Here is an 11,405-nt window from a genome sequence, read left to right as displayed (position 1 = left end):
TTTAGACCTTCTGCTTCACTGCGGAGTGCACTAGCATTCTAGAGAAAAACTGATCACTTGTCTTTTGGATTTGCTCAATGCTGTGAAAATATTCATAAAAGGTACAATGGTCTCAACTATTCAATGGCAAAGCATTCCATTTCTTCATTTGTTCTCAAGATGTGGGTGACACTGGCAAATCTACATTTATTGCCAATATCTTTAATCACAGGGGAGGATGTCACAGTTGAACAGTGCAATTGCTCTTCTCCCCACCTCTTCGCAGGGATGGCGTGGGCTTGAAAATAAATAAACTGAAGGGCAGGAGCACAAACTCGCTTCTAATTTGGGAATTATGGAAAGTACTTCAGAGTGTAATTTTTGTGAATTACTTACTTAAATCCTACATCGTACAGCTCAGTGAAATTCATGAATACTATTAAAAACCATTAAATTACAGATTTTATAAATGCACACACCAGCTGTTCATACTTGGGAGTACTTTGTTTATTGATATAACTTGTGGTCAGGAGACAAGTACAGATCAACAGCATGGGGAGAAAATTATACAAAAAATGAAAACTTAAAACATGTTTTGTATTTAATATAATTATTGATGCCCTGATACCAGTTACAACAATTGCATTCTGGTCAGCTAAGAGTTTTTCTTAGCTAAAATAGGAAAAATGTAACATGCATAGCCATCATACCCAAACTATTTATTGCCATGCTTGGACAATGCCAGACAGTTCTTTCTATCACAATACAACTCCATCAAAACACTATTAGAACTTGACACCAACAAACCATTAAACCTTTTGGCTTCAATCTGAAGACTGGGGAATTTAGTTAACTTTATAATAAAAACATAATCCCTTCTAAATTCTGATGAAGATTCCTTACCTGACCCATCTATCATTATTTCAGAGGACCAGCTATGTCTCTGTTGTTTTTTAAAAATTTATAAACCCTTCTAAATTTGATCACAAAAATGTCATAGAACAGGCAATTCTGATGGAAACAATAGTGATGCTTTCCCATTTTCCATTAAACGTCATTGCTACTATTTTGTCTTTGCTTGCTGATTGTACCTCATCTGTTTACATAAACTCTGGCTATTACACAAGTCTCTCTAGACAGATGTAGAAGTCCAGGCTTAGCACATGAAAGCTTAGCAGTTTAAAAAAAATTGTTATATACACTTCATCCAATGCAAGCTGACAATGTCAATCTTAAAAGCAAATTTGGATCTACTGTGATCCATGTGTAATCATTCACACAGAAGTGGCTTTTGTCATATTACTTTGCGGCTTGCTCTCTACTGAAATTGCAGAAAGTCCCTTGGGGTTCTAATCCAGGTAACGAATGCTTGCTTCTGTATTTCATTCCAAGCTTGCTGATAATTTGTTGCAGCCTCCTTGAATTCCCAGTAGGTTTTTAATGTATTATTTCTGTTTAAGAAAAGGAAAAATAGAAATGTAGTTGTCAATAATGAGAAGCTGTTATGAATAACTTACAGTAACAAAATGATTAAAATACACAAAGAAATCAGATACATTAGAAGTTCCTCATGGTTGAGTTGACTTTTTAATGATAATTTTTCTCTTTTAGTTTTACATCTGTGCAGATTACAGTCCTGCTACGCATCAGCTTTTATACAGGGTATGGATACACTTTGCACATCAGCAACTTGTAATCTCTTGCAGCTACAGGGGTACAAACAGACCTTGTATGCTAGCTTCTCATTGTCTATTCATTTGCTTTTTTTTGTAAACAGCTGTAGCATATTGTTTCATTTTACCTGCTGGCATTTATTCTCATTTTTTTTTTATAGAGATACAGCACTGAAACAGGCCCTTCGGCCCGAGTCTGTGCCGACCATCAACCACCCATTTATACTAATCCTGCACTAATTCCAAATTCCTACCACATCCCCACCTGTCCCTATATTTCCCTACCACCTACCTATACTAGGGGCAATTTCTAATGGCCAATTTACCTATAAACCTGCAAGTCTTTGGCATGTGGGAGGAAACCGGAGCACCCGGAGGAAACCCATGCAGACACAGGGAGAACTTGCAAACTCCACACAGGCAGTACCCAGAATTGAACCCGGGTCCCTGGAGCTGTGAGGCTGCGGTGCTAACCACTGCGCCACTGTTCCCGCAGTATTATAATTAACGGCTTTTATTTTCGGTTTAAACCCAAAAGCAATGACAAAACCTCACCCAAAATACAGACTTTTTGTTTAATATTAAGAGCATTCCTAAAGAAAATAAACTTGCTACTGATAAAAGGGCATAAGCACTGCTGAAAATGGTGAAACTCTGGTTATAAAGCAGGATGATTGTAGATATTACTTTGTACTAGATATATCTTGTTTCAAATTGTCTTGTTAGAATATGAAGAGGAAGATTAAGAGCAATAATTATGACTATTTCAAAAATTAAATACTTAGAAGAGAAACAAATAAAAATTATCCGAGACAGATCAAGGGATCTCTCAGGTTTTCCTTCTTGTCTGCAATCTATTTTTTCTCCCATTTCAATTTCTTCTGTTGCTTCCAATTAATTTCTCCACCAATATGTTGCTCAGTGAAGATACAATGGAGACCTGCTCAATGGTCCAACTGAAATAAGGAACTAGGAGTCACATTGGAACTGAAACATCATGCAACTCAAACAATCTGATTCATCTCAGATAACTTGGAGACACCAGGTAATGTGGGAGACAGAGTGAAGTGCTGTACTTGAATTGCATTTTTTGTCAGACTCCAGGAAAGAGGCATACATTAAGTACATAGACAACAGAGGATGAGGGAACGCAAAGGGATTAGGACAGAAATCTCCTTGTGTGACGGTGTCAAATTTTGAAAAAATTCCTGTAGTGCGCTTTGGGATGTTTTACTATGTTAATGGCACTATATAAATACAAGTTGTTGTGCAGGGTGGAACTTGGGAAGCCAGACAGGACGGCATTGGAGAAGTTGATTCTGGAGGCAACAAAAATATAAGTGAGGGTTTTGGCAAAGGTAGGGATGAGATAGGGTTGGAAGCAGGCAGTGCTGCAGAGAAGGAAGTAAACGTTTCTGGTGATGGATATAAAATTTGAAACTCAGCTCTGGTTGAATGGGATACTGTCACATTCACGCAAGGAGCAAATATGAACTATAAAAAGAGAACTGATGAATTAACCTTCCATAAATGGACACACTTTTGCTACCAGACAAAATGGGAGTAGACATCAGATGTTCTCTCCTGTACTGTGAATACACATACTGACTGCTAGAGACTGAAACCATCATAATGTCTGGACCAGCCTTGAAGGAAGCATTAGAAAGCTAATGGCCCCATTCCATGTTAATGGCTACCTTTTCAACCAGTTGGACTAACAATGACCTTTGCAGACATAGCAACTCCAGATCCAAACTGTGGATAATAGATGTGACCAAACACCACTTTAACAAGATGAGCGACATTCAAACACCATTGTCTAACAATGGCCACATATTCACTGATGTTGTATGAAAACACCTCGGGAGAACAACTTTGGTCATCTGACAGGAACCAAGCCTGATAAGGTTTTTTTCAATAAAGAGAGACTTTTCTGTGCAGAAAGTGAGAGCAGGAGACAGAAATCCTGCAGCCAGGAAGACTGACAGCGATCCATTCTAGCCTACAAGACCCTGCCAAATACCATCTTTAAAAAAACTACCAAGAGGGAGCAACAAAAAGATGACCTTTGACAACACCCCATCAGAGAGATTGAAACAGGATCTTCATCAGAGTGTAACTGAGATTTAACCAAAGAAGTCTGCAGCCAAGCAACCCTCCACCTGAAACTCTCCGAAGCTTGATTCCAGTGAGCCAGGAGAAAAGGAAGAATAGGCCTACGCCGTTTAAATTCTCCTCCTGGGAAAACAAACAAGGTTTCACAACAAACTCTTAAACAGCAGACCTAAATGCATGCTTTCATTTAATCTCCATCTTCTCCTGTGTCTGTGCGTGTGGGTGAAGTTGCAAATTTTCAGGTTTTGCTTAATTAACATTTATCTTTCTTTAAACCTACGAGGAAACATGTCATTTGTGATTAATGAATATTAAAATGCTCAAATAATTCTAATAAAAACATTGTCTGCGGTCAGTTGAGAGGTGAAAAGGGAAACCACCCCTATCATTTCCTACCTATCTGTAGCAATATCAAAGTTGCATACCATCTAAGTCAGCCTAAGCCAGCAGCCAGGGAAGGGAGTCAGGACAAATGGTATGGAGTATTTGACAGGAGCCAAATCACATAGCTTGGTTTTCCAATTGCGCAGCAGAAGGAAGTTCAGACTTAATGACAAAAAAAATCTGACTTTGAACATGAAGGTGGAAGGATTGTAGAAGGATAGTTGATTGTTGCAGAGGGGAGTCTTTGCCCGTTACAGTGATCATGAAAAGGGAACAGGATTTGGCAATCTATACTTCAACTTGGTGAAGCCAGATCTGGCAGCGGGCAACTAGGCAAGTTGTGATCCAAGTTGTGAGTAAGATGCCAGCAGCCTGCAATTTTGAGTGGCAATACTGGCTGGTCAGTTATCAGCTAAGCTACTTTGTGAAGGAGCTCAAAAATTGTAGCAATCCATTTGAGGAGAAGGGTGAGAAGAGAATGGCTTTGTCTCTTGTACCAATATGAACAAATTTCTTGAAAAGTGACAAAGAAGCTTTTACATTAAACATGAAGAAGTCGATGACTTGTCTCAAATAAAGTCTGAACCACGTTTGATATCTACTAAGTTTGCCCACATAACAGGGATTATACTTCACAACAGTTCACTGAAAGATGTCCTGAGCACAGGATAAGACACTATATACATGCATGCAAGTTCTTTCTTTCTAGGTCACAATATCAAAAACTAATTCACCTATTTATAACAGACAAAAAGTTAATATCTATCTTTGCTTCAGGCTTTATTAATTTCCTTTAAAAATAAGTCTTTGTACAAAGTAGGATATACAACTACCTCAGGCTACATTGCAAGAGTATGTGGAAACTAAATGAAAGTAATTTTTAAAAAAAACATTTTTATGTAACCCTTTTGAAAAAATAGTCGCTGGTAACATAAAAGCTGCCCCATACCTCTTACTGCTTTGGGATCAGTTAGCAAAAACATGCAATGCAAACAGAACTGGCACAACTCATCTTTTGAATCTGAAGAATGTTGGGTTCACATTTTGTTTCATAGTCTCAAAAGACAAAATTAGATATGTTGTGTGTGACTGGAAAGGTTGGTGACAATGCCAAACATAAAAGAAAACAGGAAAATTATTCATTGTGTCTGAAATAAATAAACTGTATGACGCTCTCTGCCAGGCAGCAGAATAACCAAAAAAGTTACTCCCACATCAGCAAACTGTTTTTGACGAATCTGAGGGTGAGGAACAGAAACAGGTCATTTAGCCCATCAAGCCATTTTTGTTACCCATAGCAGCTCTGTCTTTTTAATCACAATGACCTATTTTTCTCCATATTCCTCAATAGCCAATTCCCAATTAAGTATCTATCTCCCTTTTAAACATCTTAATTGACTTTGCATCTATGACAGTCTGGGCAGTTCCACATTCTCAGGACCATTTTGTGCAAAGCTTTTCCTGGATTTGCTTTTAATCAGGTTCAGCTCAAGATTATGTTCTGGATTCCCCAGAAGAGAGAAGAATCATTTCCTCACTACCCTGTCGATTCCCTTCATTATTTTCAAAATCTCAATCACAAATGCCTAATTTCTAGTCATTCACCATTACTTAGTCTTTTTATTCCAGCTATCATTCAAATGAATCAATAGTTTTTAACCATGCCACCTAGCTTTTAAGTGTGCCCCTGGCCCTAAATCCCTGTCTATCCCATCTGGTGGAGGTAGAAACCCTCAATTCTTTTAAAAGGTACCTGGACATGCACCTGAAGTGCTGTAACCTGCAAGGCTATGGACCAAGTGCTGGAAGGTGGGATTAGATTGGGCGACCAGTATTTTCGGCCAGCATGGATACGATGGGCTGAATGGCCTCCTTCTGTGCCATTATTTTTCTATGGTTCTAGTGCCTCCCCATTGGGATTATTCCTCAGTGTTCATGGATAAAAATAAAAATTGAATACATAACTCTTCAGAGTGCTCTTCACCCATTGCAGGTTTATACATTTGCGTTCCTCACATCCACAGTTCCATTAGTAAATCTGCTTAAAGTTACATCCTTACTGAGACATATGGAAAAAATCTGCACATCCAAAAATTCAAACAAACCACTAAGAAAAAAGCTTGAATAAAAACAGAAAATGCTGGAAATATGCAGCAAGTCTGGCAGCAACTGTGGAGTGAGAAAGAGAGTTAAGGAACGGCAAACTCCAGCAGCTGATGGGACTAATGCCCCTCCAGATCCTTCTTCCCCTCACGTTACTCTGACCCCACCCCTTGCCATGTATTCACTATACCCTCTGACCTTCCCCTCTCTGATGCTGAATGCTCTGTACTCAGCAAATGACTCAATTTTAACCCCTTACGTCCCCACCTCAATGAATTTTGCACTCGGCATGACGTTGAGTTCTTCTTCCGTTGCCTTCGCCTCCGGCTCACTTCTTTGACCAGGAGTCCTACCCCGTCCAGCAGACCCATTCACCCGCCTCCAGCATTCTCCCTCTACCTGGACCCCTCCCCCGGCCGATTACCCACTCTTGATCTTTTCATTGAAAACTGTCGGAGACATCGGCCATCTCAATTTCTCTGCCCCCCTCACTCACTCTAACTTGTCTCCCTCTGAACTTGCTGCACTCCGTTCTCTCAGGTCTAACCCCGACATTGTCATCAAACCTGCAGACAAGGGTGGTGCTGTTGTTGTCTGGCGTACCGACCTCTATCTTGCAGAGGCTCAGCGCCAACTCTAAGACACTTCTCCCTACCTCCCCCTGGACTATGACCCACAACTGAACATCAAGCTGCTGTCAACAGGATTGTCACTGATCTCATCTCCTCTGGAGATCTTCCTTCTACAGCTTCCAACCTCATAGTCCCGCAACCCCGGACAGCCCGCTTCTACCTCCTTCCTAAAATCCACAAACAGGACTGTCCTGGCAGACCCATTGTCGCAGTCTGTTCCTGCCCCACTGAACTTATTTCTTCCTATCTTGACTATCTTTTCTCCCCTGGTCCAGTCTCTTCCCACCTACATCCGTGACTCTTCTGACACCCTATGTCATTTTGATAATTTCCAGTTTCCTGGCCCCAACTGCCTCCTCTTCACTATGGACGTCCAATATCTCTACACCTCCATCCCCGACCAGGACGGTTTGAGGGCTCTCCGCTTCTTCCTTGAACAGAGGCCCAACCAATCCCCATCCACCACCACCCTCCTCCGCTTGGCTGAACCTATCACAGATGCATTGTCCATGATAGTATTGGTAGGAGTGACCATAGTACAGTCAAGACAAAGTACCATTTTCATACTGAGGACACCCTCCATCATGTTGTGTGGCACTAACATTGTGCTAACTGGACTAGATTCAGAACAGATCTACCAATGCAAAAATGGGCACCTGTGAGCTGCTTTGGGCCATCAGCAACAGAATTGTATTCAACCACAATCTGTAACCTCATGGCCTGGCATATCCCTCACTCTACCATTCTCACATTGAACAACTTCTCCTTCAACTCCACTCACTTCCTTCAAGTAAAAGGGGTTCTATGGGTACCCGCACAGGTCCTAGTTATGCCTGTCTTTTTTGTGGCATATGTCAAACATTCCTTGTTCCAGTCCTACTCAGGACCCCTCCCCCAACTCTTTTTCTGGTACTTTGATCGGTGCCGTTTCCTGCTCCCGCCAAGAACTGGAAAGTTTTATCAACTTTGCTTTCAATTTCCACCCTTCTCTCACCTTTACATGGTCCATCTTTGACACTTCCCTTCCTCGACTTCTCTGTCTCCATTTCTGGGGATAGGCTGTCTACTAATATTCACTATAAGCCCACCGACACCCACAGCTACCTCAATTACACTTCTTCACACCCTGCCTCCTGTAAGGACGCCATTCCATTCTCCCAGTTTCTCAGTCTCCGAAGCAACTGCTCTGATGATGCAACCTTCCATGACAGAACTTCTGATATGTCTTCCTTTTTCCTCAACTGAGGATTCCCCCCCACTGTGGTTGACAGGACCCTCAACCGTGTCCAGCCCATTTCCCGCACCTCTACCCTCACCCTTCCCCTCCCTCCCAGAACCACGACAGGGTTCCCCTTGTCTTCACTTTCCAACCCACCAGCCTCCACATCCAAAGGATCACCCTCCACCATTTCCGCCACATCCAGTATGATGTCACTACCAAACGCATCTTCCCCTCCCCGTCAGTGTTCCAAAGGGATCGTTCCCTCAGTGACACCCTGGTTCACTCCTCCATTACCCCCAACACCTCGTCCCCTTCCCACAGTACCTTCCCGTGCAATCACAGAAGGTGTAATACCTGCACTTCTCCCTCCGCTCTCCTCACTATCCAAGGCCCCAAACACTCCTTTCAGGTGAAGCAGTGATGTACTTGTACTTCTTTGAATTTAGTATACTGGATTCGCTGCTCACAATGTGGTCTCCTCTACATTGGGGAGATGAAACGCAGATTGGGTGACCGCTTTGCGGAACACCTTTGCTCAGTCCAAAAGCATGATCCTGAGCTTCTGGTTACTTGCCATTTCAACACACCCCCCCTGCTCTCATGCCACATATCTGCCCTGGGATTGCTGCAGTTTCCAGTGAACATCAACGCAAGCTCGAGGACCAGCATCTCATTTACCGATTAGGCACGCTACAGCCTGCTGGACTGAACACTGTTCAATAATTTCAATTATTTTCAGTTTTTTTTTCTTTTTATTTTATTTTAGTTTGTTTCATCATTCATTTTTTTAACCATGTGCCTGCTCACTTTTTTTTTCATGTTTGTGCTTTGGGCCAGGGCTGTTCAATTTTCTGTCCATTAACACCCTCTCTGCATTAATGCTTTGTTTTTCAGCACAGCATTAACATACCATTTGCCTTTGCTCCATGACCTTCTAGTCAGTTATTCTCTGTGACCCTGTCAACACCTTTACTTTTGTTATCTCTTGCCCCACCCCCACTTTATTAGCTTAAAACCTATTACATTTCTAATCTTTGTCAATTCTGATGAAGGGTCACTGACCTGGAACGTTAACTCTGCTTCTCTCTCCACAGATGCTACCAGACCTGCTGAGTATTTCCAGCATTTCTCGCTTTTATTTCAGATTTCCAGCATCTGCAGTATTTTGCTTTTATTATACTGGGGTATTCATATCTCTTGTTCTAATGTTAATGGTCTCAACTGAGGTCATAACAATAGCTGCTACATTTGATTCAGTTTTGTAACTATTTCTGTACGTTGCTTTTAAAGTAATGACCTACCGAAGGGATATTGGACGGCTTTCTTCAGAAAGTAAAGCGAGGAGCTCTCGGAATGCCTTGAAAAGCTCAGCCTTGCAGATTCTGCACCTGCAAATAAAGAACCAATTTTGCTACATTGCAAAGAGCACCAAGTTTATTGATAATAGAGACGCCACATCGTTTCTACTTGTTACTGCCAGTTCCTGAACCCATCCAAAAAGCATGGGTCGTACAAGTTGGGAGGCATTCATTTCCAGTGTATCTGAAGGGATCATTTACTTGCTCTCAGCTGAAATGCTGCAAAAGTATGGGAGACAATTTGCTCGTATTGGATGTTTTGTTTGGCTGCTTAGATGATGTTGAAGTGCTTGCACAACATTTCTGAATTCTTCAGGGGCTTCTGGCAATGCACTTTGTCTTGCTGGGAGGTAAATCTGGCAATTCCACTCTAACCAGAGGAGCAGAAACAGCCACTAGAGAAAGGAGCAAATGAAGCTTTACTGCAAAAAATCCTCATCCTCTCAACAGAGTGCTTAAGCCCAGGGCAACACGCCACCAGTTCTATGAGGAGTGGTGCATAAAGAGATGCGCTTCTCTGGAAAGGCAGTGACAAAGTTGTCACTTCAAGCATCAAGACCTAAAGCCAACTGCCACAGCTAGCACAGTATTGCCCTGTGCAGTCAAGATGACTGCAGTTATGAGCTTCTTTACCTCTGGTTTCTTACTGGTTGCCACAGGAATTTTAGAACTTCAGTCAATCTGCAGTTTATGCTTGCATTAAGCAGATGACTAAGGTCACATTTATTGGAACAAACATTCACATCACTTTCCCTCAGAGGACAACCAAAAGCAGGTTAGACCGCTAGAGTATGTTTGCACACATTGTAGGTTTCCGTGAGTCCAGGCTATCATTGTCTGTACTCACATCATCCTGTGGGTTCCTTTATGTGACAACTAACTTCAGACGCTCACTAGATACGAGCGGAACATTTTCTGTGCAAAGATTTTATTAAAAGGTTTTTAATTTTGCTTACTTACTCAAATGATTACACATGAATTATCACCCTGGTGTGAGCCCACCGTGCCTGTCTTAACTGTTCTCTTACCTCATTTACTGCCCCTTCGAGAAACTCTCAGATCCCAGCGTAAGAGATGAAATGCTGTTGTGGGTCAGCCGGGGTTCTTGAGAGCTCATGGTCTGCAACCTATAGGATCTCAGGTCCAAGAAGGCATAGATGCAGACTGCACAAAACTGACATCTACCAGGACAGCCTGGACCAGCTGGTTACCTGGCACCGGAGTGGGTAATGACTGAGGGGTTGGTGAGAATACAGACATGCGGTCATCCTGAGTGGTTTAACATGTTCCATTCACGTTGCCACACTGCCCCTGTCATCTGGCTGCAACTCAGGGATCCATCTGCTATATGAGAGACTGTGCATCTGAATATTTAAGTCTTTAATGCTTTTCTAACTCTTAAAGTTTCACCATTCAATATATTTTCCTTTCTAAATTATCACAAATTCTGTACCCTTGCCACAGATTCTAACCCCTTCTGTAACTACTGTCTCAGTTGGAACTAGTGACGGCACAGTGGTGCAGTGGTTAGCACCGCAGCCTCACAGCTCCAGGGACCCGGGTTCAATTCTGGGTACTGCCTGTGTGGAGTTTGCAAGTTCTCCCTGTGTCTGCGTGGGTTTCCTCCGGGTGCTCCGGTTTCCTCCCACATGCCAAAGACTTGCAGGTTGATAGGTTAATTGGCCATTAGAAATTGCCCCTAGTATAGGTAGGTGGTAGGGAAAATATAGGGACAGGTGGGGATGTGGTAGGAATATGGAATTAGTGTAGGATTAGTATAAATGGGTGGTTGATGGTCGGCACAGACTCGGTGGGCCGAAGGGCCTGTTTCAGTGCTGTATCTCTAAACTAAGACTAAACTAAACTGCTTGCAAACTCCTATTGACTCAGCTGAGCTTCCAGACCCATAGCCTGGGCCCTACGCTTTGAATTCCTCTCC

The 11,405-nt window shown here is 42.2% G+C and overlaps 1 protein-coding gene across 6 annotated transcripts in view; it reads right to left on the bottom strand.

Annotated features, from left to right (window-relative positions):
* Positions 1-477: 477 nt before the first annotated feature.
* adat1 (adenosine deaminase tRNA specific 1) overlaps positions 478-11,405 on the bottom strand; it is a 34,842-nt gene continuing 23,914 nt past the window's right edge. For 3 of the 6 annotated variants that reach the window (XM_068049215.1, XM_068049212.1, XM_068049214.1), the window contains exons 9-10: positions 9,410-9,496; positions 478-1,430 (exon numbers count right to left, since the gene is read on the bottom strand). In XM_068049215.1, coding sequence (XP_067905316.1) covers positions 1,298-1,430; positions 9,410-9,496 — 220 coding nt within the window. In that variant the 3' untranslated portion in view covers positions 478-1,297. Of the gene's footprint in view, positions 1,431-9,409; positions 9,497-10,498; positions 10,823-11,405 lie in introns of those variants that run through there. The other 3 variants (XM_068049216.1, XM_068049217.1, XM_068049218.1) reach the window with 3 other exon arrangements.

Source organism: Heterodontus francisci, chromosome 17 (assembly GCF_036365525.1).
Source record: "Heterodontus francisci isolate sHetFra1 chromosome 17, sHetFra1.hap1, whole genome shotgun sequence".
NCBI lineage: Eukaryota > Metazoa > Chordata > Chondrichthyes > Heterodontiformes > Heterodontidae > Heterodontus > Heterodontus francisci.
This window is presented reverse-complemented; position numbering and strand designations above follow the sequence as displayed.